The sequence below is a fragment of the Anoplopoma fimbria genome, chromosome 6, assembly GCF_027596085.1.
Source record: "Anoplopoma fimbria isolate UVic2021 breed Golden Eagle Sablefish chromosome 6, Afim_UVic_2022, whole genome shotgun sequence".
Classification (NCBI taxonomy): Eukaryota; Metazoa; Chordata; class Actinopteri; order Perciformes; family Anoplopomatidae; genus Anoplopoma; species Anoplopoma fimbria.
Genome location: NC_072454.1, coordinates 22,434,664 through 22,462,547, shown reverse-complemented (window position 1 = coordinate 22,462,547; position 27,884 = coordinate 22,434,664). Strand labels below are relative to the sequence as shown.

The 27,884-nt window shown below is 39.6% G+C and overlaps 2 protein-coding genes and 1 pseudogene across 3 annotated transcripts; all 3 read left to right on the top strand.

Moving 5' to 3' along the window:
- Positions 1–247: 247 nt before the first annotated feature.
- LOC129092185 (3-hydroxyanthranilate 3,4-dioxygenase-like) lies at positions 248–6,222 on the top strand (annotated as a pseudogene).
- Positions 6,223–10,139: 3,917 nt separating this feature from the next.
- LOC129092006 (poly(A) polymerase gamma-like) lies at positions 10,140–20,466 on the top strand. Of its 2 annotated transcripts, XM_054599748.1 has the most exons (12): positions 10,140–10,525; positions 11,227–11,388; positions 12,347–12,413; positions 12,529–12,610; positions 14,727–14,836; positions 16,110–16,163; positions 16,925–17,036; positions 17,180–17,269; positions 18,195–18,333; positions 18,467–18,539; positions 20,095–20,215; positions 20,378–20,466. In XM_054599748.1, exons 1-12 carry the CDS (start codon positions 10,509–10,511, stop codon positions 20,464–20,466), a joined length of 1,116 nt encoding a protein of 371 aa, XP_054455723.1. In that variant the 5' UTR covers positions 10,140–10,508. The 2 variants fall into 2 exon arrangements, with proteins under 2 accessions (XP_054455723.1, XP_054455724.1); XM_054599749.1 differs by lacking the exons at positions 18,467–18,539; positions 20,095–20,215; positions 20,378–20,466 and having other exon boundaries at positions 18,195–18,337.
- Positions 20,429–27,538, top strand: LOC129092768 (poly(A) polymerase gamma-like). Its single transcript, XM_054600783.1, is given in 13 exon segments — positions 20,429–20,462; positions 20,951–21,004; positions 21,096–21,214; positions 21,897–22,006; positions 22,568–22,689; positions 22,815–22,855; positions 22,857–22,970; positions 23,174–23,298; positions 23,554–23,756; positions 23,846–23,929; positions 24,024–24,083; positions 25,943–26,043; positions 27,364–27,538. Coding segments are annotated over 12 exon segments (1,257 nt in total). The 5' UTR covers positions 20,429–20,462; positions 20,951–21,001.
- Positions 27,539–27,884: the final 346 nt, after the last annotated feature.

Sequence of the window (27,884 nt, the reverse complement as noted above, 5' to 3'; positions counted from 1 at the left end):
TTTCAAACATTGTTTCTGTGCTTTTATGTTGCATGAAGTTCTGGCATTACTGTGCATTGACTTGTCCAGGAAAAACTTGTTGCCAGCCTGAACCTCAGTGTTGCAACAGATTCCAATCGGTCTGCAGAGTCACATCAGGACAACACTATGTTACCTATTATGACTGTGCAAGCAACCTTTCACCTGTTCTGGTGAGCTGAACTCCTCCCCTTCAACCCTACATGCACTTCTGCATTCTGGACTTTCAGTGTAGTAACTTTGTTTAAACTGCTCGGAGCAGCAGAGTCAAAGAGGTTTAACACAGTCAGTTTGGAAAAATGAGCGACTCACCTCTTGTGAATGTGGAGAACTGGATTGCAGCTAACGAGAATGCTTTCCTGCCACCGGTGTGCAACAAGCTCATGTGAGTGGTTTCACTTTTCATATTAGCAACATTGTTGCTCTTTCTTGAATCAGTGTTTCACAACTTTAAAACTCAGATTTGAAAAAGTGTCAATGTACCAAATTGTGTTCAACACCTGTCTCACAGGCACTTTTCCCAGTTGATCATCATGTTTGTCGGAGGTCCCAACACCAGGAAGGATTATCATTTAGAGGAAGGGGAGGAGGTGAGAGAGAAGTACTCATTTCTTCTGTCAGTGATGATTTCATTTTAACCTTCAGTTCTCCATTTATCTGCTTTACATTCATAGCTCAACCTCACAGGTTAAGTCCAGATGAAATGTAAAAAAAATTTCTAAACCATTATTTAGTAATATGTGCAGACAGAATTACAAAAAGTAGATTGTTCATTTTAAACAAAGTATGAAGTGCGCTTAAGTCAGCTAGTACTGATGAATTACAACCAATAATATTGTCCTTTCATCAATAAATCTGCATCTTTTAGCAACTAGAGAGGAAGCAACAAGAGAGGTGTGTGTGGAGCCAACAGTCTCTAAGCCCGCCCACTTTTTAGTGGTCCAATCAAATGTCCAATCAAATATTTGATACTGGTCTTTCCCAACAAACAGGGCAAACTCCACCACTCACTATTGTTGTTAGCATCCTTTGTTGATACGTGGGTTACATTTTTAGACTTTTCTGCACCATCCTAGATATTTATGTAATAATGTCTGATAATGAAATGATGTAATCAAGCAGCAAAAATATATAATATTGACCCTTTTACAGTGTGTTTTCTGTTCTTGAAAGTTAATTGTAACATTTTGGTCATCTAAAAAGGTCTTATTTAGCGTTCCACCGTCCTTTGCTCCACCCTTTCAAGATGGCGTCGCCTAAAAATCAGGATGGTGATGGCCAAAATGCCAGACTCGAGGCCTCAGAACCGTAGTCCACAAAACAATGGGTGACATCACAGGGACTTAGGTCCACCTCTAATATACAGTCTAATCCCCTGGAGTCATAAAAAGGCTCTATATAACTTATTTTTCACATATGCAGTGATACTTTCCAAGACGTTCTGTGTGTAAAACCTTTAATGTAATGATATTTTTTCTTCCTTTATAGCTGTTCTACCAGGTGAAGGGGGACATGTGTCTGAAGGTGATTGAAAATGGGAAACACAAGGACGTGCACATCAAGGAGGGAGAGGTAAGCTCCTAATGAATCAGGATTTCACATTTACACTGCTGCAGTGCACCTTCATCAGTATAACGTGTGTGATGAACTTTGCCTCATCCACACTGTTTTGCTCCGACAATCTGCATTCCATTCTTTTCTTCCTCGTTCAGATGTTCCTGCTGCCGGCTCGGATCCCCCACTCCCCCAGAGACAGGCCAACACTGTGGGACTGGTGGTGGAGAGGAGACGGCTGCTGACCGAGACCGACTGCCTGAGGTTAACTAGATCTCCTTCTCGTCTTCTCTCTTCTCTTCTCACATCTTTTTTAGCAGATGATAGCAGTGGATAGAGGACTAATAATAAAAAAAACTGACAAATGAACCAATTTTCAATTAAAGGAAATACAATTTTATTTCCTTCTTGTAAATTTACCACCTACATATTTAAGAATATCTTGAGTTACTTCTTGGAAATGTATCACTTTAAATTCAAAGACTTTGAGGCTTTTCTGTGTAAATTTACCACTTAAATTTATAAGAATACCAGATTTTATTTCTTGTAAATTCTGCACTTTAATCTCAAAGAATAACTGAGTTTGTTTTTCGCAAATGTATGACTTTATAATCTCAGTGAATATCCTAGATCTTTCTCTCGTAAATTTACGATTTTAATTTTACTAAATTAATTCCTCCTCCAACTCCGTGATTGTTTTTACCTTCAATGGCAATATTATGACATTGTATAGGACAAAGTTGTCAGAAATGCATTAAATCAGTGGACAAAAGTCGTTCACTAAACTGGGACGTGCAATGCAAATAATCTCACTGTGTCCAAATAAACCATAGCATTCAGTGAGAAAGTAACAAACATATATATATATATATATAAAACCAAACAAATGAACACGTTTTTCTCAGTAAGTATATTTCTAAAGGTGCTATTGACATGAAATTTTCACCAGATGTAATAAAATCCAATGACAAAGAAAAAAACAAATAGTTCAGAAATTAAGTTATGTGTAATAAAATGAAATGACATTTATTTAATATTTAATACTTCGTACAAAAGCCTTTGTTGGTAATGACAGCTTCAAGACGCCTCCTGTATGGAGAAACTAGTCGCATGCATTGCTCAGGTGTGATTTTGGCCCCGTTCTGTGGGCCTCTTCTATGAACTCTGATCTTTAGTTCTTTCCATAGATTTTCTATTGGATTCAAGTCAGGTGATTGGCTGGGCCATTCTAGCAGCTTTATTTTCTTTCTCTGAAACCAATTGAGAGTTTCCTTGGCTGTGTGTTTGGGATCATTGTCTTGCTGAAATGTCCACCCTCGTTTCATCTTCATCATCCTGGTAGATGGCAGCAGATTTTTATCCTTCCTTCAATTATATGAAGTTTGCCAGTGCCGTATGCTGAAAAACAGCAGTGCCATTTGACCTCCAAACATGGTGTGTATTATGGCATCCAAAGAGTTCAATTTCGGTCTCATCTGACCAGACTATATTCTCCCAGTATTTCACAGGCTTGTCTAAATGTTGTGCAGCAAACTTTAAACGAGCTTCAACATGCTTTTTCTTCAGCAATGGAGTCTTGCGTGGTGAGCGTGCATACAGGCCACGGCGGTTGAGTGCATTACTTATTGTTTTCTTTGAAACAATTGTACCTGCTAATTCCAGGTCTTTCTGAAGCTCTCCACAAGTGGCCCTTGGCTCTTGGACAACTCTTCTGATAATTCCTCACTCTTCTGTCAGAAATCTTGCGAGGAGCACCTGGTCGTGGCCGGTTTATGGTGAAAGGATGTTCTTTCCACTTCCAGATTATGGCCCCAACAGTGCTCACTGGAACATTCAGAAGTTTAGAAATCCTTCTGTAACCAATGCCATCAGTATGTTTTGCAACAATAAGGTTGCGAAGGTCTTGAGAGAGCTCTTTGCTTTTACCCATCATGAGATGTTTCTTGTGTGACACCTTGGTAATGAGACACCTTTTTATAGGCCATCAGTTGGGACTGAACCAGCTGATATTAATTTGCACTGACAAGGGGCATGATTGCTTTCTAATTACTGATAGATTTCAGCTGGTGTCTTGGCTTTCCATGCCTTTTTGCACCTCCCTTTCTTCATGTGTTCAATACTTTTTCCCTGTGTCATTCCATTTTATTACACATAACTTCATTTCTGAATTATTTGTTTGGTTTTCTTTGTATGTATGGATTACTTGGGTTGTTACCGACATCTGGTGAAAATGTCATGTCAATAGCACCTTTAGAAATATATTTACTGAGAAAAATGGTGACGTGTTCAATACTTATTTTACCCGCTGTATATATTTAAGATCTACAATAACATGAGTGTGTGCTGGTGCCTTCAGGTACTTTGTGGACAACACCACCAACATCCTGTACGAGAAATGGTTTTACTGTCAGAATCTGGGAACCCAGCTGGTGCCAATAATCAAAGAGTAAGACATCTTCCCTTCTACTCACTTACAAACATTCTCGATCAGATCAGGTTATCTGTTTTTATGGCAGTTTGTCGTTGCAGGTTCATGGCATCAAAGCAGGCCAAAACAGGAAAGCCTGATCCAAGTGAGACATTTCTTGTGATTCCTGTAATAAATGTCTAATCTGGAGTCTGATCTCTGTCAGTTTTGAACTGGTGTCTTTGTGCTTGTCTTTGGGTGAGCAGGTGAAGTCTTTGTAGATCCCCCGTTCCAGCTGAACACCATGAACGTGATGTCCCCTTTCTCGTTCAGGGACTGGTTGGACAGGCAGAGGCCGTCCCTGTCCAGTGGCAGTCCCATCGACATGTTCGGAGCTCAGTTTGAGACAGAGGTACTGCGAATCACATCATCACATGGCTTTTGGTAAAGGTTTCACAGTTTCAGCTTCTTGTTTTATTAAATAAAATGTGTATTAGAATTATTTAATACTGAGCATCCGGCTCAAAAAAAAAAAAAAAAAAAGTAAACTATTTATCAGATAGATGCTGATTTATATAGTAGTTTTTGCTAATTTAGACTATTTTATTCAGGCAAAGCTGTTGTAGTTTTATCAATGATGCCCCAAATCCCACATTTCCCTCAAGGGGCTTTCTAAATATGTACAACATTGCCCTCCAATCCTTAAATCCTTGATTCTGATAGGAACTACTCTCTATTTTACCAACCAAGGTTTAAAGAGGAGATTCGTCATATAATTAGGGTATAACACATGCACAGTAAAATCCGGTCTGCACCATAAACTGTAGATAAGAAGTGGACATATTCTTCCTTACCTCACCTGTTGGTTTGTTGACCACGGTTTTAAAGCCTCCAGTTCGGAATTTTGGCCGTCGCCATCTTGGTTTTTGGCAACCAGTGGACCATATTTGGACTTCCGAAGAGTGACATAGTAGCCTACTGTAATGGCGAAAATTATAATTCTGCAATTATTGAAAAGCTCTTTAATGAAAAGACCATAAACAGATGCTTTATATTTGATAAAGTTCTGTTGCCATCCATTCAAGCGTACCTAAATAGCACCTGGGCAGACACCATCCCTGTTATTTCTAATGCTATCTATTGTAACCCTCCAACATGGCAGCTCCAAGTAAAACTTTGCATTTCTCCTACCCCATAGCTTAAGGTTGTGTCCTGGCATTCACGCAATAGCCTCGTTTTAAACAAGGATATAAAGGGAGAAACGTCAGGAAGAGCACCAAAAGAGACATGGACTAGATACCATGTGTATAGAATACACAGCAATTAAAGTTATTGTAACATGGAACATTTGCTTCGATATTTAATATTTTTTGGGTTAAATAAAAATAAGATTTAGTGGAGAACATGTTTATATTTTGAAAGTACTATATATTTATATATCTAAATATTACTGCCAATAGAAAAAGAATGGCAGAGTTTTAATTATTTAATCATGACCTGTTGACCTGGAAACATGTTTGAAAAAAAAAGTTATTTGGTGTTCAGTATGGCATTATAGATAAAAACAAGTGACAGTGGATTTGATTGTTAATTAACAAGCTGCAGATGTTGATGGTGATGCTCTGTGCATCATGACAGGTGATGGTGTTTGGACCCGGGCTGACGGAGACGGCAGTGCGGCGAAGCGACGTGTGGATCTGGCAAATGGTAAGTTCACTAAATGTGCTTTTCCTTTCTGTAGCATCATACGTCCAACCAGTCCTGATCTGTCCTTGTCTTTATCTCATCGTCGTCTCCCCTCGTCTCTCAGGAGGGGTCCTCCAGAGTTACTGTGAACGAGCAGGAGTTCAGTCTTTCTGCAGGAGACAGTCTACTCGTTCCTGAACAGAGCCAGTAAGTCAATTCTGTAATTTGGCTTCCTGTACATTCAGATGTGGTTTTAAAAGCGCTGATTTGGCAGTAATAACCTCACATATTGTTCCTTCTTCTGTAGGTACCAGTGGCAGAGAGATGAGGGGACTGTTGCCCTGTTTGTGGTCCAAAACCCTGAGCGGAAGAGACCCTGAACATCACATGCAGAGTCACGCACACATTACATAGTATTCTGTGTATGCGTGGAGAAGAGCTCAATAGTACATACAGGAAGTATAGTAAATTAACAGCACTTATTTTAGTTAAAAGCCTAATGCTTTGTACCTATTTTAGTATTAATAAACACTATGATCTATTCAAATTGAAAAAAACTGAAAATTAAATTGTAAATTGCCCTTCCAGTCCAACTGCCCCATAAACTGATACCTTATGTAGATTTTCTCTGGAACTGATCAAGTCAGGCTGTTCTAATACAACATTAGTAGCTATGCCTATGAAAGTCAATGCGCTGTAATTCCTAGATATCCCACGAAATAAATTTGAATGAAAACACTTTATCATAAACCACAATGTATAATGGCCGCAAAAACCCAGGAGACCGTCTTCCGTATGTCGCGTGAAACGTGAAGTCATCTTTGATTTATTTGTCACGTGACTTCTTACATAAGTAATGCCACTTCTGTAGTTATTTTACCCAAACCAAGATCTCTTCTTAAACCTAACTAAGTACTTCATGATAGTATTTCACTATCTTTTACAAGCCAAAGTAATACTATTGCCTAAACCTTACTAAGTTCAATTCAATTCAGTTTAATAGCCCAGAATCACAAATTACAAATTTGCCTCAGAGGGCTTTACAATCTGTGCACATTCACATCCTCTTCCTTCCCTCACAACAGGAAAAACTCCCCTAAAAACCCCTTTAAGTATTTCACAATCTTTTTTCTAAACCATTCTTTCTTCACGATCTTTTAGGAAACCTAAGTAATTTTGTTGCCTTAACCTACCTTAGTTGTTTCCTTTGTTTATTTTGATAAGACTGTATGCATATTACAGAAATTGCCATGTGTTGCACTGGATTTCCGTTGGAAATCGCACAAAAAATGAGGAGTAACTTTTCCGTAAGATACCATATGAGCTGTTGTATGAGGATGCGCTGAAGTAAAAGGAGAAAATCTCTGTCACTATTATTAACCTCCTAAAAATGTAGCCCATGCGCCACAGTTACAGTCCCAGTATAAGAACCTGAAAGGATGGGTTAAGGCTTCAATAGGTTCTTACAAACAATCACCATGTTGTCAAATGATATCCATGTGTTACATGCCAAGTTCATCTTGACAGGTTCTCATCCAATCAATACCATGTATTTCTGATGGTCTATGACTGGACATGATTTTAGTCTGTGAGACGCACTTGGACGTCTTTTTCCACTGAAATATGAAATTGTTGTATATTGTTTGTATATTCAAGAAAAGTAACTAATGTACCAATGATCACTAAAGAGCTTATTAAATGTTGGAATAATAATTGATTTTGTTTTTAAGTGAATTCATGATTTAAGCGAACAACATTATCACTCTCAGACCATTTACAGGACTTACCACGTTGCACACAGAACAGATTATCAAGTGGCAAATTGTCAGCGACTGTTATCTAGATTTGATAAGTGCAGAATGGAGAAATGCTTGTTCACTCACAGATATAACTCTAGTTTTGGAGTTTAAACTATTCACATGTCAGCTATTAAAGGAGCAGTGTGTGGATTTAGTTCCATCTAGTAGTGAAGTAGAACCCTGAACACTGGTCCTTTGCCATTAACTTTGGCCCATAGTTTGTATTTCAGTATCTTAACATTTATAGGAGACCGATTCTAAGTATTTAGTTTTGCGTTCAGTGACTATACAATCCAAATTCAAACAATGTCATGTTTTAAGCAATAGTATATTCGGATATACACTTATTCACTTTCTTTCTGCGATTTAGAGGAGAAAGTCCATTTCATTTGACTCAGGAGGTGATAAGCTTAGTCAAACTTTATATCTAACCCACGTGTGCCATGTATCTCATTAATTCCAAAACACAAATGTAAAATTACAATTTGTGTTTTTACGGGGTGTTCCATGCTTGAACAATTTATTGGCAACTAGCAGACGAGCGCAGTGACAGCCATCAAGCCTCACTCCAAGAATTCGTTACGCCTGGCTGAGTTATAGTCCAGCACAAAACTCACGTAACACTCAGGCTGCAACCTCCGGTTCTGCAGAGTGGAGCCAATGCGAAAGTGCCTTAAACTTGCATTATCTTTACTGACCAGCAGGGGGCGTCTCCTCCAGTTGCAAAAAGAAGTCAGAAGTCTATGAGAAAATGACTCTGATTAAGAAAATAAGTTGATTTAACTACACCAGGGTATTCCCAGAAGCAGAAATCAACAGTATTTCCTGGTTATTGCCAATTTAGACGACGTAAAAGTGAGTTAAGGTATCCAAATATATGATTTAAAGAAGTTATGATTCCATTAAAAGATACATTATCATATTGATCATTTGTCATTGCTACACTGAAGTCGTTCATAGTTGATGATGAGAACTATTTGTTTGAGCTCATTTTCCACCAGGTGTAGTGATGATTCAAACTGACCACTAGATGGAGCTGTTGGCCATGGTTGATCATATAAAAGCTTTGGGACATTTCACAACAGTTTGTCAGGAATTTGTTTTTATATTTTAGTATATATATATATATAAACCTGTGATTAACAGCATATGGCTGCAAGCAATAACAACAGTGTTATCTACACCTATAGTGATTTACACAGTGCAGTGGCTTTTCATCATCACAGCACTCCCTGATACTAGTAAAATATAGCTCAAAATGAGTTGGCTCTGTTCATTTCAAGATATATTTTTATCATGAAAAGGCTAAATAATAAACTCCAAATACTGTTTTTTTACGTGATTTATCCTGTATTTCTTTTTAAATCAGGCTTTATTTTTCATGTCTCTACCGTAATAGACAGTCAAGTGACCATATTCACGATTATATTTAATGAATAGTTTCAAAATAAAACTGAAAGCTCTGATAGCAGCTCACAGAAAAAAATAAACATATAAATAGTTATCTGAATTTATTTTAAGGATGCACACATTATCAGTATGTGATATATTGTCCTCCAAAAAATTCATTGTTCCAAAAATGAAATGTGACCTAATGACTATGTCCCAGATTGTGTAACCTTTTTTAATAATAGCTAATGTTTCTCTTTCTGTTCTGCATGCATGTGAAATGTCACAAGAACATTACTATTAATTGCCATTACGCCTGTATAAGAGACAATACAATCAGGAACAATTGCATTTCTTGTGTTAAGTACATTTTGTTTCCAAACATTTTATTCACAGTGGGAAAAATAAACTGGTTAAAAAGTTAGCCACTACTGGCCTTTTAATTTTTCAATGCAATAGTATCTATTATTGAATATAATTATCAGATACAACATAGATAATCATGGTCTGTTACAATTTTTGGCCCTTAAATATTGGTTTACGTTATTATTATTTATTCATGCAGTTGTTTTTTAGATTTATATATTTAAGTTTCCCTCCATTTATCTTGTTCTGTGAGGAAGTGCAGAACTAGGCAAAAAGTAATAACCGCAGTTTTCTCTACAGCAGTGCAAATAGTTTTTTAATGCAGAAATGCACTATTGACATTTGTTATTTTTTGTTATTTAGTTTTTTGTCAAAACAATCCCGAAATACAGTATGTCACTGAATCACAAAGCAACTGTCCTATTGAATACTTATAACAGTTACATTACACTTTAATGAACGCCTGTAATGAAGGGGTTAACATTTGGTTGGTTCTCCAACCAAAGTATTATAATTTAGATTTTATGCTAAGTGATTAAAAAGGATATCCCTATTAGATATGTCTTCATATATCTTGTATTTAAGAGTTAAAGCCCACTTTGTGTGACAGGTGTGTGTGTTGCAGCCAGCTGTATGTTCAGCAGGGCCAGTCACGTGATTTGTCTTCAGTGAGGGAGGGGCCTCGGTGGTCACGTGATTTGTCTTCAGTGAGGGAGGGGCCTCGGTGGTCACGTGGTTTGTGTCTTCAGTGAGGGAGGGGCCTCGGTGGTCACGTGGTTTGTCTTCAGTGAGGGAGGGGCCTCGGTGGTCACGTGGTTTGTCTTCAGTGAGGGAGGGGCCTCGGTGGTCACGTGGTTTGTCTTCAGTGAGGGAGGGGCCTCGGTGGTCACGTGGTTTGTCTTCAGTGAGGGAGGGGCCTGCTGACGGTGGTTGCTCGGCGTGCTGCACGCAGACATTGTTCCGACAAAATGCCGTTACATTTGTAGTTTTGAATTTTAAAAAAAAGTCCAAACAGTTCCTAAGTGCGTGTCAGGTGCCAGCATTGAAACAAACCTGCGGGTTTAGTAAATCAATTAGAGATGAATATCCTCTCGGCATTACGCGCTGATACGTTATCTTATAAGAAGTGATTCCGGGTCAGGGGGAAGGTTTGAACTGCTCTCTGGAAAGTGACCATTGTTGTAATCAGGTCGAGGCTGTTATCATTTCTACTTGCTGACTTTCTTAGGTTTTTTGTTTTTTTTACGGGTTCACAGCAAGTAAAAACAGCGCAAGCTTTTCAGAGTGTCATGAAAGAAATGTCAAGGTAAGTCGTGCATGTGGCACGATGTCCATGTAGGGCCGTTTGTGTGCGCGTTTAGGAGAGTCCTGAAGAATAGGCTAAATGCTAACGTTAGCCAACTGTCACAACAACCAAACAAGGCCCGCAGCCACCGTGTGCATGCTAGCCCGCCTGTGTGTTGTTGGGTAACTATGGCGTGAACGCAGCTCAAACAATGAACACATTACGGCTGGTTTATGTTTGAGAAAACGTCAACCAGCAGACAGTGTGGCTACGCGTGTGGTTAGCGGGACCACGTCTCGTAGCGGTTAGCTAGGTTTGCTAACTTGCTAAATTAGCTTGTTTGTTAGCGCTCCAGCCTGTTTGTAGCATCTCGGCTAACGCTCAGTGACCGAGCTCGGAACACGTTTATGCTGTTTTCTTTTTGGTAAAGTCACTTTTCAGATATGGGTTTGATAAGCTGTGCAGCCATGAACACGCCTGTCGGTGGAGGACTGCGTTGAGCACGTCGCTGTGCGGGCAGCGTGTTTACACAGCGGGTTCGCGGCATTAATCGGAAGGGGAACAGAAACTAGCAAACACAACACTTGGCGAAATGCGGCTGTGACAGAAACATGCTCTAGCTTTAACTCTTTCATTTAAGACGATGTTTAAGAAACCGTGACATGAAACATTTGAATAACGTGGTAACGTGAAGTGTCATTGCTTGTATTGTTCCCTCGCAGCACCATGCCTGGCGGGCAGCAGCAGCCTCAGAAACACTATGGCATCACATCTGCCATTAGCCTCGCACCCCCACGAGAAATAGACCACCAGTACACCAAGAAGCTCTGTGACGCTATGAAACCTTTTGGGGTGTTTGAAGACGAAGAGGAATTGAACCATAGGTGAGGAACAGATCATATTTATTATTATTATTATTATTCCTTTATTGATCCCCATGGGGACAATAAATACAATACTATACAACTACAGCAATAAATACTCAACTATACAACACACAGACAATAAATACAGACAATAAATACACATACTATACAACTACACAGACAATAAATACACATACTATACAACTACACAGACAATAAATACACATACTATACAACTACACAGACAATAAATACTATACAACTACACAGACAATAAATACAATACTATACAACTAGACAATAAATACACATACTATACAACTACACAGACAATAAATACACATACTATACAACTACACAGACAATAAATACACATACTATACAACTACACAGACAATAAATACAATAAACTACAACTACACAGACAATAAATACACATACTATACAACTACACAGACACAGACAATAAATACACATACTATACAGCTACAGACACAGACAATAAATACACATACTATACAACTACACAGATACAGACAATAAATACACATACTATACAACAAAATAAAGATAGATATGATTTTATATTAACTATAACACCAATGTGGGGCGTCTCTGACTGCAGGCGTTTCATTGCATCAATCGCAACTATAGTTACAAACACCTGTGATATAACGCACCAGCACTTCTCTGTAATCTTAACACAATGTAAACTATTAATCTTAAAATAAAGTAGCATTTGTAGTTAGTCCTTTGTACTGCATTTTATGTGTTCATATCATTAAATATATATATATATATATATATATATATATATATATATATATATATATATGCCCTGATGCTTGAATGCCAATATTTACATCACCTGAATTTGTGAATGTGGTGTATTTATCATTTTCATTCTCACTGTATGATTAGTGAGAGGGCTGGATTGTGAATGAAACGCCCACTAAAAGTTGTATCTCCATTTCAGACTTGCAGTTCTCGGGAAATTGAATAACTTTGTAAAAGAATGGATCGCAGAGATTAGTGAATTAAAGGTGGGTTGTGTTAATGTACGTATTTATGAAAATCAGACATTAAAGCTATCTGTTTTTATGCAATACTGAGCAAAAAACATACTGAATTCACTGTACATGCTTCTTTCCCTTACAGAACCTCCCACCATCAGCTATAAGCTGCGTCGGGGGCAAGATATTTACATTTGGTTCGTACAGACTTGGAGTGCACACAAAAGGTACGTCTAGTCATTGCAGCGACATTAAATCACTTTTACACATTGATGACATCCCATGTACTGTATGCTTAGCTGATATTGGCATTCCAAAGGAGCAAAGAGAGATGGAGGTATCCAATCATTAGTGCGACACAGCACTCAACCCTGTATAAGCAGGTCTATCTCGTTGTTTTTGAAAACACCGTTCAACCTGACCACAAAAAAGCACAAGACAGGCATTGTCACATTCCCCTGCTTTTCAGAGTATTTTTCCAAAGACTAGTTTTGAGGTCTGAAAGCTGTGTAAACATTGGCCGGCTATTGACTGGAGGCATCAGTGTGAATGCAGTCTGAGAACCGCGTTGCGTTAACCAACAAACGCAACAAGTGAGAATCAAAAGATAAAAAGTTGTTAAAAAATACAATACATGCAAAAAATCATTGCTGTTTATTTATTTTTTTTTTAAATATGTGCAAAAACTTATTTTAATTTTTAAAAAAGCATACATTTTACAATGTTTAAAAAAAAAAAAAATCTGACTAGTAAGGATATGCCAAGCTAATCTGTAAAATTGATGATGATGCAGGTGTGATTTATTTATTTATTAATTGATATCAGCTATACGTCACCAGATCAATTTTCAGTAATTTGTGTATAACAACCCGTTGCGCTTCTGTATAAATCAAATGTTAAAACTGCCAGATTATGCCCCATTAAATTAATTCCATTCTGTGGTTAATCTAAGTTTAAGATATTTTAACATTGTGTTCTGTGATACATCAGTAAACACCCTTCTAGTGAAATTCGAAGTTTTTACGAAGTTGCTATATTAGGCGAAATCCACACTACTACGTTTCCAATTTAAAACTCATATCTTTTGCTACATTTATGCCCAGAGTCCACACTACCCGGGGTTTTACACCCCTAAAAACTGAGGATTCCGAAACACTACTGACGCTGAGATAAATTGAAATCTCCGGGGTTGACTCATAGTGTGGACAGGCGGAAACGTAGATCTTTTGATAACGACGACGTAGACCACTACGTTCGCTACTTGATTGGATTTCAGCAGTCGCCATGTATCCTTCCCTGATTCATCACACTGCTGGAAGAAAAGAAACATCAACAGCTTTGATTCTTCATTTTATAATGCTATTGCTGCCTAAATGTCGAGGAAGCAAGCTGTTATCGGAAAGATTAGTAAAGCGGCGTTATGAGCCCTACCGGGTGGACGTTTTAAGTCACTGTTTGCTGCTTTGAGGAGTGTGGTGGACAAAAAACGGAGGACTTTCCTTTTCATATCAATGCTTATTTTATTCTGCACAACTATTGGGAAGTCCACAAAGAAACTGTAAACAAACAAAGACATAAATGCTGTCCAGTGCGACAGAGACTTCTAGCCACCCGGCAGAGCTATGAGTGAGAACAGACAACAATGAAACCGAGGAAACAAGGGAGAGACGTGTGTTGACCAAATTTATTGACCCATAATCTAGTAAACATTCTAGTTAATTAGTTTTTTCCTTAACTTTTTTTAGAGATGGCCTTCACCCTTCAAAAATTGTGAACGTGGTGTTCCATTTGTGAAGATTGTCTTGCTGAACAAAATGTGTAATTATTATAAACTTGTATTTGCCAAGGAGCTCCCATCGACTTTTTGTTGGGGGAACCAGTGCGATGCCAACTTCCGGATTTGGCCTACAAAAATACATCATACACGCACCACACTGTTAAATGCATACTGCATGCAACAGTGTGTACTTTGTAAGGGCACGAGTATTAGTATACAGAAATGGAAACAGTGTCAGGACATCAGAACGATTTACACTCACCTCTGCCTTTTTACAGGGTTCACTAGAGTTCATCAGTGTTTAGAAAAAAAAACAATTATATAAACGTTAACATTTTATAGGCTGTAACTGTAAAAAGTGAGGTCAGGTATTATCAGTTGGACAGTCACCAAAAACGATTATCAAAAGTAGCGGCTCTACTTGTTGGTTATCCATGATGTTTTATCCCATGAACTCTTTTTGGCCTTGAATGCAGCAACTTATCAGATTGTTATTGAAGTTGAGGACAATTTAACCCACTGGGCAACACAGATCACCCTGCTTAAAGTGAAACTGTTTCTTCCAGGAGCTGATATTGATGCCTTATGTGTGGCCCCACGCCACGTAGATAGAAGTGACTTTTTCCAGTCTTTCTTTGAGAAGTTCAAACAGCACGAAGAGATCAAAGACCTGAGGGTAAGTGTCAGTAAAGTCCCTGAGCTTGAAAAATCTGTCTGTCCAATTAAAGGTTTTTCAATGGAAAAAGATGCAAGAGCAACAGACTGCTAAAATTACTACTCCTATGTGAGAACTCAAAAATAACATGGCATAGCTGAAGTCTTGCCGAATAGATGGAGTTAAAATGTAGTAACAGCAATACCGAGCATTGCCTGTGTTATTGTTGGGTCTGCTGGTAATGTTAATTTCCCAAAGTGTATGTCTTTTACATACCTCAATATATATAATAGATAATTGAAATGTAAGTACACCCCTTTTAGTTTGTTTGTTGTGACACTAAATTATATTTAAATAGAATAATTGAATTAGCTTCTATTTTTGTGTATACTCTTGCAGATCTTGGTGGTGTACTTTTATTAGGAGATAAATGTTACTGAGAGGACCCCTTTGTTAATTGGGTATTATAAGAGGAGGCTGATATTTTGGTTCAATATTAAAACCCTGGTCTCCAAAGACATCCATAGGAGTCAGGTTTTCTGAATTTCATCCCACTCTCATTGCAATCTGTTGAAACACTTTAAAAGCACTGTAGGTGACATTCTGAGGATGGAAGGGTTACTTGACTTTTTCTTATACCAGTTCTGTGCTTTTTGGCTCGATTGTCATAGGGCTGTACCAAATGTCTTTTTTATTTTTATTTTATTTTTTTACATTCAAAATTTCTATTTTTTTATATATATATTTTTGTTATTTATATTATCGATAGTGCTGCTAGCCCATCCATTTAATACAGATCGTGCCTTCACATGTGTGCGGCAAGTAAGAGAGCAAATTGTCTTTTGAAAGGTTAAACGCCAACAAATACAGATTGAAGCAGAATATATCTTTGGATAAAACATGTTGTGAGTTTTGAAAAAAACAATTGCATCCATCTTCTTTCAATAAATTGTGACTTTTTGACTCGACCATGCTCTGGAGTTATGAATGATTTTGATTACACGTGTCAGAAACGATCCTACGCAGCCACCAGTGGAATTTAATTCTACGAATAGCATAAAACTAATAATGTAATTGTAGCTGGATCTTCTGCAACTGTGCATAAATACCGGGTTTTAACAGAATTAATAGATATGTATAATGTTGCTTTAGAATTTGAATGTTGTGAATGAAGCTTCAAACTATTCGATACAGCCCTAGATTTTCACCTCTTGTTCATCATGTCAGTCAGCTATGGGACTTTGCCTTGTCTTGGATGTTTTGGTGATATTGTCTCTTTTGGTGCTTTCTCCAGGCTGTGGAGGATGCCTTTGTACCAGTGATAAAATTCAAATTTGACGGAATAGAGGTAAGTAACTTTGAGATCCAAGTGATGCATGATGTCTTCATAGAGGGGTATTGCATGACTAAAGTCACACTACTCATTAATTATCTGACAAAGTTTTTATCAGTAGTTGTTAGTAGTATAGACATTACGTTATATAACTGTCACAATATCAGGATTTTCACTACATTATTGTGGCTAAAATTATTAAGCAATAATAAAACATTTATTTTTAGATAATTACCAAAAATATGCAATCAGTCAAAATCCTTAAACTGTCTTTTGTGTGTTTGTCCTTTTTTGGGGCAAATAATTTGCACTCAAAATACAAATGTCGACGCTGCGAGTGTCTCTAACCATAGCAGTGTAAATAAAATGATTTAAGAGGCACTGGATTATTTACACAATATTATCATGTGTATCGTTAACCTGATGTCAGTATTTCATTTATTAATGTTACGGTTGTACCGGCCAATATCTGTATATAGCACCACCCCCTAACTGTGATTCTAAGGATTACTTCTGTTCAGCTGTAGCTGTCTGCTAGAATAGCTTTGCAAAGAATGATGGTTTTGATCAGACTTTAACAAAAAAAAATAGATCAAGATTAAAACGGGTCATTCTCAGGCCGAGGTCGGAACTTCATGAACTTCATTTTGTTTTGCCTATTATATAAGTTGTCTCTATGTATTTGCCCCCCCTCTTACCCTGAATGGAGAATATAGAAGACCGTTCACTTCACTTTCATCAGTTCTTCCCTTGTTTTTCTGTCTCCGTCTGAGCAGATTGACCTGCTTTTTGCCAGACTGGCCTTACAGTCCATTCCAGACAACTTGGACCTGAGGGGGGACTCCATCCTGAGGAACCTCGACATTCGGTGTATCCGCAGCCTTAATGGTACGCTACATGGCCTTTACCGGCTCGTATGCAAGCCACTTGAATCTGAAAGGCTCTCTTACTGGGCATGTTCACATTAACTGTAGGAAAGAAATGCTTTCCGAGCAGTGTTTTATGTTTCAGATGGGGTTTTTTTCTCACAGGTTGTCGAGTGACTGATGAAATACTGTACCTGGTGCCAAACAAAGAAAACTTCAGACTGACATTGAGAGCAATCAAACTGTGGGCGAAACGTAAGTGGATTCAAATGTTATGGTAACTTTGGGTGCACTTTAAGGGCCTGCGTCCACAGAGTTTTGTTTTTTCTCAGTGGCATGTGACCGCCTAGAGAGAAAAAACGCTGCCTGAGCGTTATGTCACACAAACTCTATCAAGACTAGTGATAGTATTGTTAGGATTTTATCGATACAAGTACTCTTATCAATACTGCTTTGACTCCTTTATAGATACTCTTTTTGGGAGGAAAAAAGACCACTTAGGAAAGAATTGACATTTCTTTATTATTTTTGTGTGTAAACAAGTAGTCTTACTTGAGCAGAAATACAAAAAAAATTCCACAAACTTTAAAAACATTTGCAGCTAAGCGACTAGCTTTCAAATTTAGAACCAGGTTATAGGGGGCATCCCTAATCATAAGAAAGAACGAAAAGCCCATTTATGGGAGCAGATCGGCCGGGCGGACACAGATTATTGCTTGTGAGATTTGTGATTTCAAGCCGTAAGCGCAGTCTCCTCCGGATCGTCCGCATTGCAAGCGTCCTCCGGTTGGTGCTCATGATGAAAAACCAATGTCAAACAAATACATGGTAGCCCAAATAGATAATATAATGGGCAATGCTAATCTATCAAACAACGGTAGTTAGACTGGGGATAATGTAAATTTTGAAGAAATTGTTTTCAACCGAAGCTCTCCATATCCAGGAAAAATGACGCTATGTGGACACAGACCCTAATATTTACTCTTTTGTATGGCTTATTTTATTGCATCCTTGTGTCATATTCAGTATAGTAGTTATATATAAATGCTCTTAAAGTGACAGTAACAAAATATATCCAGGGATTATTAACATCCTGCAGGTGCCCTCTCAGTTTAGTTTGATAAACAACACTGCTCATAGTTTTTGAGACCTCTTATTGTAACATGCCCTCCTCCTGCAGGCCGTGGGATCTACTCCAACATGCTGGGCTTTCTGGGTGGAGTGTCTTGGGCCATGCTGGTTGCCAGGACCTGCCAGCTCTACCCCAACGCCGTGGCCGCCACGCTGGTCCACAAGTTCTTCCTGGTGTTTTCCAAATGGTGAGCAGTTAGCTTAGCTCCTGCAATTCCAACAGCATCATATTTATCCTGTTCCACATGAGGGCAGTATTTCACCGCCTTGTGCAAAACCAGTTCACGTATTTATGTACGTTTTGTCACTTCCATCCTATAGGGAGTGGCCAAATCCTGTGCTATTGAAACAACCCGAGGACAGTAATCTGAATTTACCTGTGTGGGATCCCAGAGTGAGTATGACACAAGTGTTTAATTTCCACATGTTATTGATGTTATGTGTACACAGGAAGAGCTATTTGGACAGAGTTGATCTGCTAAATTGTTTGTTTGGTGTTGGTTTTTTTTAAATATATAGGTAGAGTATAGGTACATCTGTTTTTCTCCTATTTCATGTCTCCTCATTCCTCTCGTCCTCACGTGACCCTGAAAATTTGACCCGTACCTCTATCTTGAGTTACAAAGCTCTTACCTCTGCTTGGAGGAGGCTTCCGCAGAGCACCTTGGAGCAAGGAAGATTTCCCACGTGGACGTCTGTGTTTTTTTTTTTTTTTTTTTATCAGACAGACACGCCCCTTAAGTTTAAATGCAATTGAAAAGCAAAACAGATCTGACATTGTGTTTTTAAATCACATATTTACAACACTGCAGTCAAAAACTGTGTGGACCGTTGAATAATGGTACTGTGTGCAGTAAGTATTTAAGGACACCTGTACACGCTCTTTTTTTTGTCCATTTGAATATTCTTTCCTTGGCCAAAGGCTTTGACTTGCTTTTTACTGTTTTTCTTAATAATAATACTTTACATATATTTATCTCAAACTAATTGGTCTAAAGCCTGAAGAAGTAAATAAAAAAAAAAACAACATTCTAGCTTCTGTAACTGCTCTGTCATGTTTGTTGTGTCCCTTCAGCAATAAACACATTTCAATTATCCACTGGTGTCGTTTTCGTTCAGTCACAGCACGGACAACAATCACCGTGCATTGGGCCTGAAGTATTGCTTTTGATACAAATTTTAAAGTTGCCCAAATGTGTAGGCTTTAAAGTATTTCAGTTTTTTATGAGACATGCTCATCATAATTCAAATGCAGAGCTGAAACTAATGATTCCACGCTGCCAGCAGAAGTGAGGTTGTGGTTCGGAGTACAGTCTGTATTTTCACACCAAAGTAACTATCTGTGGTAACGAGGCATTCTCACATAAACCCCCTTTTTTGACAGAGTAAACATGGACAAGGTCATAGAATAGCTGGCATCCGATGTAAAACAGTTTTAACTAAACATGGGCAATATACTTGGATATTAAATTGTGTTTTTTCTGGATAGCGTTAAAACACAGTCTTGCATGTGTTGTCCAGCAGCTGCTATTAAGGCTCAATGTGCACATGTAATATTTCAAATGTTGTTTTGTCACGTTGGAGAATATCAAACTAAGAATTCCAAAATGATTAACACTAACGTCGTAGAGGCTGTGTTACTGCCAAGTCCCTTCACGTTAAGTTTTCGAGGGGTACGTCTCATTTCACAAGATGTTTCCTTCACTTGTCCTCCTTCGCATCACTTTAGGAAAAAAAATGCAGATGAGGGAAAGTTGGTTAGGATGTTCCTTGTGTATGTGTGTGTGTGCGGGGGTTAGGTGCTCTTTGGTTTCATGGTGCCTTTCAGTACGTGGGCGTGTGAAGTTGCCCGACACATTCAGTTTGGCGGGCTGAGTGAGCTGACATTGTGCTGCTGGTGAAGGCTCTCATTTCTGCCTTGGTCCCTGTGCCGTTTTTTTTATTTTTAGGTAAACCCATCTGACAGATACCACCTGATGCCCATTATCACCCCTGCCTACCCCCAGCAAAACTCTACGTACAATGTTTCCACTTCAACGCGCACCATCATGAGCGAGGAGTTCAAATACGGTAAGTACTGCAGCGACAAAAAGTTGAAATATCTGTTCGCCTGCTTCCAAATCTGCCTAGTTACAAAAGGCAACGGTAACATTTTTTTTTTTTAAACTGTCAAAATGAATGTTTAATTGCTCGGCCTGATTATCTCTGTCCCACTGTGTCTGGCATTAACAGGTCTCAGCGTCACAGATGAGATTCTTCAGGGAAAGGCCGAATGGTCCAAACTCTTTGAGCCACCCAACTTTTTCCAAAAGTACAAGTAGGTGTTGCTCATCGGTCACATCATTTTTTTTTCTTTTCCTTTTTGTTAATTTTGTTCTGTGTTTTTTAAAAGTCAGTCGGTATCATATGAAGTTATGGGGACATAAGTTTATTTATAAGGCAACTATTTTGGCCATAGACTGCGTTTATGCAGTTGGAAATAAAACCGGATGATGCAATTTTTTTTTTTTTTTTTTCCACTAACTTGATTGTTTTCCTTTTTTGTGGTTGGGGCACATTTGACTCATCCTTAGTGTGGTCAGCAGAGTTTGGTTCGACTCATTTTGTTTATGAAAGTTCCACCCACACAAGCATCACCACGGACTTCTGCCATGTTCTGTTTGGAGTTGCACTACATGAGCAGCGATGTGAATGGTTGTAGATAGATGCACAGATGTTCCTCTATGTAGCACGTTGAATTCAAGAGTTTTGATGAACAAAACGCTGCTCAACATGTTGGTCTGATTTGTCTTCTCTGTGCTGCAGGCATTACATTGTTCTGACCGCCAGCGCCTCCACGGAAGAAAACCACTTAGAATGGTAAGTGTCTGTAAAGCGTGAAACACTTCTGCAATAGATAACTTGTATTACTCTCTAGACACATCCTGATGTTTTTTTTTTCCCCCCTCAGGATCGGTCTGGTGGAGTCGAAGATCCGCGTTCTGGTGGGAAACCTGGAGAGGAACGAGTACATCACCCTGGCTCACGTCAACCCACAGTCCTTCCCGGGTCCAAAGAGAATCGCAACGAGTGAGTTCAGTTTTATTGATACAAACAGCTCGGTGAGAAGGGGCAAATACTGCCAATCATTAATCAAACCTTCCTAGGTTTAGTTCTTTTGTCACCGAGTTATATTGCCCGTTAACATGTGGGAATACTGCTAGTGCAAGTCAGTGATTCATGAAGTCATTGGCTTATGTCTCATCATTGAGTATTAGGCAGGCACATGGCATTAGTTGGAAAGTATTCATTATTACCACATTGCTGTGCTTTAGCGTCACAAGCATGTTTAATTATGATGGTCTGAATAATTGGCATAAAACCATGAAAGTGCACTTAATAGAGTGCAGATCTCCGCCAGGTCTGACCAACCTGGTTAAATGAACACAAACCAGATTTCCCCCCGTCGTCACAACCTCAACTTTATGTACACGCCTGTTTTACGTCCAAGATTCCCTCATTTAATCTATGCAGCGTTCTGCACCGGCTCAGTACAGCTAAACTGCAGTTTAGTGTAGCGCTTCATGTTGACGTTTTCCATTGAACAGAAACTGTGGGTCCTGCTGTGTGTTTAGTTCCGTTAGCTGTTAGCTCAGTAAGAAACCAACACAGCGCAGGACTCCCACCGGCTAACGGCTAACTAGCTCTCCTCTCAACAAAAAAAAACACGACTTAACTGTTTTCACTTCCTTCTTGTGTGTTTCTGTAACAGGAACGACTTTGTGTCCATGTGGTTCATTGGGATCATCTTCAAGAAAGTGGAGAACGCCGAGAGTGTGAACATTGACCTTACCTACGACATCCAGTCCTTCACAGACACTGGTAGGTCCTGTCATATCACTCTCTGTTGGCGGTCGTGAAGCAGCCGAGTCAAAAAATAAGGCTACTGGACATTTACTATTATACTGTTTACTAGCATTATTTCATTATATGAAATGGCTAAACAATTCTGTTGTTCATGGACAACTTCTGCTGTTTTGATTTATTGACCACCACAAAATGAATCACATGATGCCATACTGTTTTCTCTTTTCATGCAATATCATTTATTTTCTTTTTTTTTCTTTTAAGAAAATACACACTTTTTCCAATATGTCCAACCTTTTTTTATGAATAACATAGATATTTCTTAAACAAATATAAATATACTCCTAGCTTGTATGCATAATGTGAGAGGCAACCTGTAGGAGTTTATGCCATGAAATGTGCCACATGAGGTTTAAACTCCCTGGATTCATAGCAGAATTCACTTTCTCTTCAGAAACGGAGAGAAAAAGACAGTGGCATGTTTAATGTCTAGGCCTAGACGAAAGTCAAACCTGTTTTATAAACTCAAGCGCTAGTCGTCAATGATCCTTGAACACAACGTTTCGCTCCCTGCAGTGTACAGACAAGCCAACAACATCAACATGCTGAAGGATGGGATGAAGATTGAAGCGACACACGTGAAGAAGAAACAGCTCCATCAGTATCTTCCTCCTGAACTGGTGCAGAAGAAGAAGAGGGTGAGATGTCTTCCCGCGCATGTCGGGTCCAAAGCCTTAATACATTTTAAAAAACATTTCATGGTTGACTTAATGTTTTTCCTCTCTTCTTTAATTGTATCTCACCCCGTTTCTTTATCCCGCAGAGCATTGCTGAGATGAACCGTAGCTCCAACGGGGTAGTTCTAGCGGATCTCTCTGGACAGCAGTCACCTGGACAGCTCCAGAGACACAGACTCAGGGACTCCTTTTAGCTCCCCATTGAGTAAACCCTCTAAGCCTGCGTCTGACACAGAAGACAGGTATTATGCGTCCTCCACACTGTGTATTTCTACCTAATGCATTTTAGTGTTGTCACTGTCTGTTGCATTTTATTTCATATCCTCAGATGTTGTATTCTAATCTAGATCCTATTTTTCTTTTACCAGTTATTATAAATATTTAAAATAAGCCTAAATCCACAATATGATGCTGAGAGAATGTTTCTGTGTTGTGTATTTTGCAGCGTCAGTCCTCCCAAGCAGCTTTTTACGGAGGGCTCTCCAGCACCCAGTGCAGCGGCGGCGACGGCTGCTACAGCTGCTACAGCTGCTACAGACCAGGGCATGTCCATCCCTGTCATTGGCTCCAGTGAGTGATTTTCTTTTCTTTTTTCAGTGACTATTCCTCTGGGCTATTAAATATTTTAGCATTTGCATAAAGAGTCATATGACATAATGTCCCTTTCGCCATATAGGACATTACATAACAAACTCTTCCAATCTAGAGAGTAATATTTATCAAAAAAAGGTATGTCAAGATGAAAGCGTGTCCCTTGAATGGATGTAAACTACAAATAATCCCAAATCTAATTTATTTTTGTTTTGCCTCCCTCTGATTCCGAAGATCCAGCAGGCAAAGCAAGGCCCGCCTCCCCGCCAGCAAGCAGCTCGGTGGCCACAGCGCTGAGTGGCGATGTGCAGCCCAACGCCACCAGCAGCCCCAGAGAGGAGCCCAACGGTCTGGATGACCCCGTCAACGGAGCCCCTGCCAAGAGACCGCACTCGCCCACACAAGAGGACCTGGCCAAGAGGCACAAAGACACAGAGGTAAGGAGGACAGGAGCTGCAGTGTGTAATATATTTGCTGTTGGATTTAGAAAAACTGATTTTAAATCTGACACTTTTTTTTGCTGCAGGTGGTGTCAAATGATGACTCAGCATTTAAAGAGCCATATCCACCATCCTCTGACTCCTGCACACATGGAGAAGGACCCAATATTGTATGTGTTTATATACTCTAGCTGCTTTTATTGTGTGTACAGGCAGACAAAGCCAAATGAACCTTTGCACATTTCTGCCTCTCTTTACCATCAGAACCCCCTTTCTGGATCAAAGGCTAAGCCCATTCCAACCATCGATACCTCAAGAACACAGGTAACGTCTTTTCTCTACGTGGTGGACTTTGGTTCTGTAACGGCAAGAAAAAAGAGGAAATTCACACAAAAAAATGTCACAATTCCTTTTTTGTTATACCAATCATACAAACTATGTGGTCATAAAGGTTTTATAGTCTTAACCATCAAAGTCCTCTGTAAAACACAGTTGTAGAAAAAGGTAATAGTTCTAAGTTAAAATAGATGATACAGAAGCAAACAAGGACCAATAATGTCAATAAAAATACCGGCACAAATATAAAAATAAATATTACAAATAGAAAATTGATAAATAAAAAGAATCCATGCAGCCATCTTCCTCCGCTTATCCGGGGCCGGGTCGCGGGGCAGCAAGCTAAGGAGGGTCCTCCAGACGTCCTTCTCCCCAGCAACACGTTCCAGCTCCTCCTGGGGAACCCCGAGGCGTTCCCAGGCCAGACGAGATATATAATCTCCCAGCGTGTTCTGGGTCTACCCCGGGGCCTCTTACCAGTCGGACGTGCCTGGAAAACCTCTAAAGGGAGGCGTCCAGGAGGCATCCTGATCAGATGCCCGAGCCACCTCAGCTGGCCCCTTTCGACGCGAAGGAGCAGCGGCTCTACTCCGAGCTCCTCCGGATGTCTGAGCTCCTCACCCTATCTCTAAGGCTGAGCCCAGCCACCCTACGAAGGAAGCTCATTTCGGCCGCTTGTATCTGCGATCTCATTCTTTCGGTCACTACCCAAAGCTCATAACCATGGGTGAGGGTTGGAACGTAGATGGACTGGTAAATCGAGAGCTTTGCCTTTCGGCTCAGCTCCTTCTTCACCACAACGCCTGCATCACTGCTGACGCTGCACCGAACCGCCTGTCCATCTCCCGCTCCATTTTACCCTCACTCGTGAATAAGATCCCAAGATACTTGAACTCCCTCGCTTGGGGCAGTGACTCACTCCCAACCCAAAGGGTGCAATCCACCGTTTTCCGGAAGAGAACCATGGCCTCAGACTTGGAGGTACTGACTCTCATCCCGACCGCTTCACACTCGGCTGTGAACCGCCCCAGTGCGTGCTGGAGGTCACGTTCTGAAGGAGCCAACAGAAAATATAATAATACTCAATAAAGACAATCAGAATATTAGGGTGTACCTCCAAGCTCATAAATAAATACACATTAGATAAAGACCTCAATTCACTGTAATTCACCTTTAAACATATGATGGCTGTGCAGTTATGTACACGCACAGACTGTTGCATTCTTCAGAAAAAATATTCTCTCCATCCTGAAGATATCATAAATATTGTGTGTCTAGTTTCAATAAAATGTCCACCTGGAATACGTTTGCAAAACTTTATGAACCTCCTACCAGAAAATAATTAATAATGGCCACGACCAGTACATATGATAATGACAGATTTTTCAAAGAAAACTCTATACAGCTGAACTTAGTTTTCTGTTGGAGCTTACATAAATTTCCCATTTCTCCTACATATTACCTGGTTACCTTCCTCCTCCCGTGTTTGTTTTACATACAATGAGTTACATTTTGTTTTGTTGTAGAGCCTTATAAAGATTTGAGCCTCTATAGATATATTATTCCAGAACTTTGTGTATTTTTTAAATGCTTAATATAGTCCCGAGACATGCATATTCACATTTCGAAAAGTCTTCATGGAATCCCTCACAGCTCAAACCTTAAATCTAATCTATTAAATATCGTATCTGGATCATAGGCATACCATGTCAAAACTTTGATGGCACCTTTTTAAAATATTTCAAGCCATTTCATTGTTCCACAGCTAAGTGGCACACGGATCTATGGATTTCCCATATCAATAAGGTCATTAAATAGATCTATAACGCCGCTTTCTCCTACCTCAGAGACTTCCCAGCATGGAGCTGCCAGACGCCTCGCCTCTCCCAGCCAGCAACAGTTGCCGCGTCGTGAAGAATTCCATTAAATTGGCCCTCAACCGCCACAAGTGAGCCTCAAGTATTTTCCAAGAAATTTGAAATGCTGGTGTTAAGGTTTTTTTGTCTTTTACTTTCTAATGTTTTAACTTTGTATTTCCGTCTGTTTTTTTCTTCTTTTTTTTATCGAATATAGCATCACACCTCCCAAGCCCCCAGTGTTTGAGGCCACCCCTCACCACCGACGCTCCTCCTGCCAGCGAAGAAAAGGGCATGTCAATCCCGTCATCGGCTCAAGTACGTGCAGAATCACTTTATTTCTGTCAATCAGTTCAGGGTTAACATCACTCAGATCGGTCTGGCCCAGAGTTCATTATGTTTAGTGTAACCATGACAAATATTTGTTGACAACCTTTTTTTTCGGAGATGAAAATGATTCCTCAAAATCTAATTGCTGACAACCTTTGCAACAGTAAGCTAACGTTAGCATACCATTAGCTAAAGTTGATCTTTCTTTCAGTCAGCTGTTTTTAGTTTTTCTAGGCTTTTGGTATGAATGAGTGCATGATTAAAACCGACTGCCAGCTATTGAACAAAGCCTACTGTAGATGTGGTCCAAAAGGAACTTCTTAATGTTATCATTAATGACATTGTATGGATTAAAACTAAACTTAAATTTAAAATAAAAATATTATTACTGACATAAAACTAATATGCATTTTAGTCAAACAAAGGGTGCTCCAACACCAAAATGACTTCTCAATAATACAATTACAGTTCTAACAATGACTAAACAATTGAAAACATGTTTGATTTTCATCAGATGTTCCTCACTCTCTGACTGTAACAATAATATACAACACGATGCTGTTGCTGACATTTTCACACTCAACTTTGTGTTTTCCTGACACAAACGGCATAGTTTGCAGTAGGGGTAATAATTTATATTTAAATAAAACTAAAAAAGCTGAGCAAAACTCAGACGAGCGGCATGTCATTTTAAGGAGAAGAGCTGATCCACCTTAAATGTCGGCCCACCGTAAGTGCGCATGAGCCTTTGTTGTCGTTAGCTTTCAGGGCTAACCCCTTTCACTTTAATCATCAGGTAGAAAACAAGACCGAAGTTGGCTTTGGTCTTAAAGGAGTTGTAGCACTTTCATTCACCGACAAATAAACTGTACACACATTCACTGCTGCTAACTTCATACTCATCATCATCACACACACACACGCTCTCTATCTCAACCAGACGCTAAACTAACCTTGCGGCGGACTTGCCCTTTAGGAAACCCTGACATCCGACCTGAAGCCAGATACTAGATTCGGTGCATCCCTATCAAAATCACGCTCCATTATAAACACCACTTTTGTCCTTCTCTTCTCTCCCGTAGAACACGTGGCATCCAAACACGCAGCGCCCCCGTCGGCAGCTCCATCCCCACCTTGGTGAGCCGAGGGGCCCGACCCGCTGAACGGAGCAACAGCCAAGCGACCCCACTCCCCTCTCTGGAGGAGCAGGCCAAGAGGCTGAAAGAAACAGAAAAGGCCAGAATACACATAGCTTGAACACACAAATACAGACTCTGATTTTTACATACGCAGAGTTGGGGCTTCACAGTTAAGTCAAAAATGCCCCGAAGATGACGTCGGGGCAGGGTGGGGTGGGAGGGTCTTTCAGGTCGGTCGGAAGGTCGGTTTCAAGTGTGAAGCAACAGGACGGACACCCCTCACCCTTCAAATCTTTAGAGAGTACAGATTTGCCAGTGGATAGGGGATTTGGTCAAACCTTCGGATGTTGTGAGGCGCCCTCTGTCCCGCTCACTGCCAGAGGGCATTGAACACAACAGTCAGAGATATCCGACACCAGAACTAATCATTTTTTGTTCGTTTTTTTTACTAAGTCTTCTCCCTC

Bases quoted from the DNA above. Each gene is read 5' to 3' on its own strand.
- LOC129092006 (XM_054599748.1), top strand. The intron at 11,389-12,346 runs GTGAGGAACAGA...TCTCCATTTCAG, and splicing joins GAAGAGGAATTGAACCATAG to ACTTGCAGTTCTCGGGAAAT. The intron at 18,334-18,466 runs GTGAGCAGTTAG...TCCATCCTATAG, and splicing joins TTCCTGGTGTTTTCCAAATG to GGAGTGGCCAAATCCTGTGC.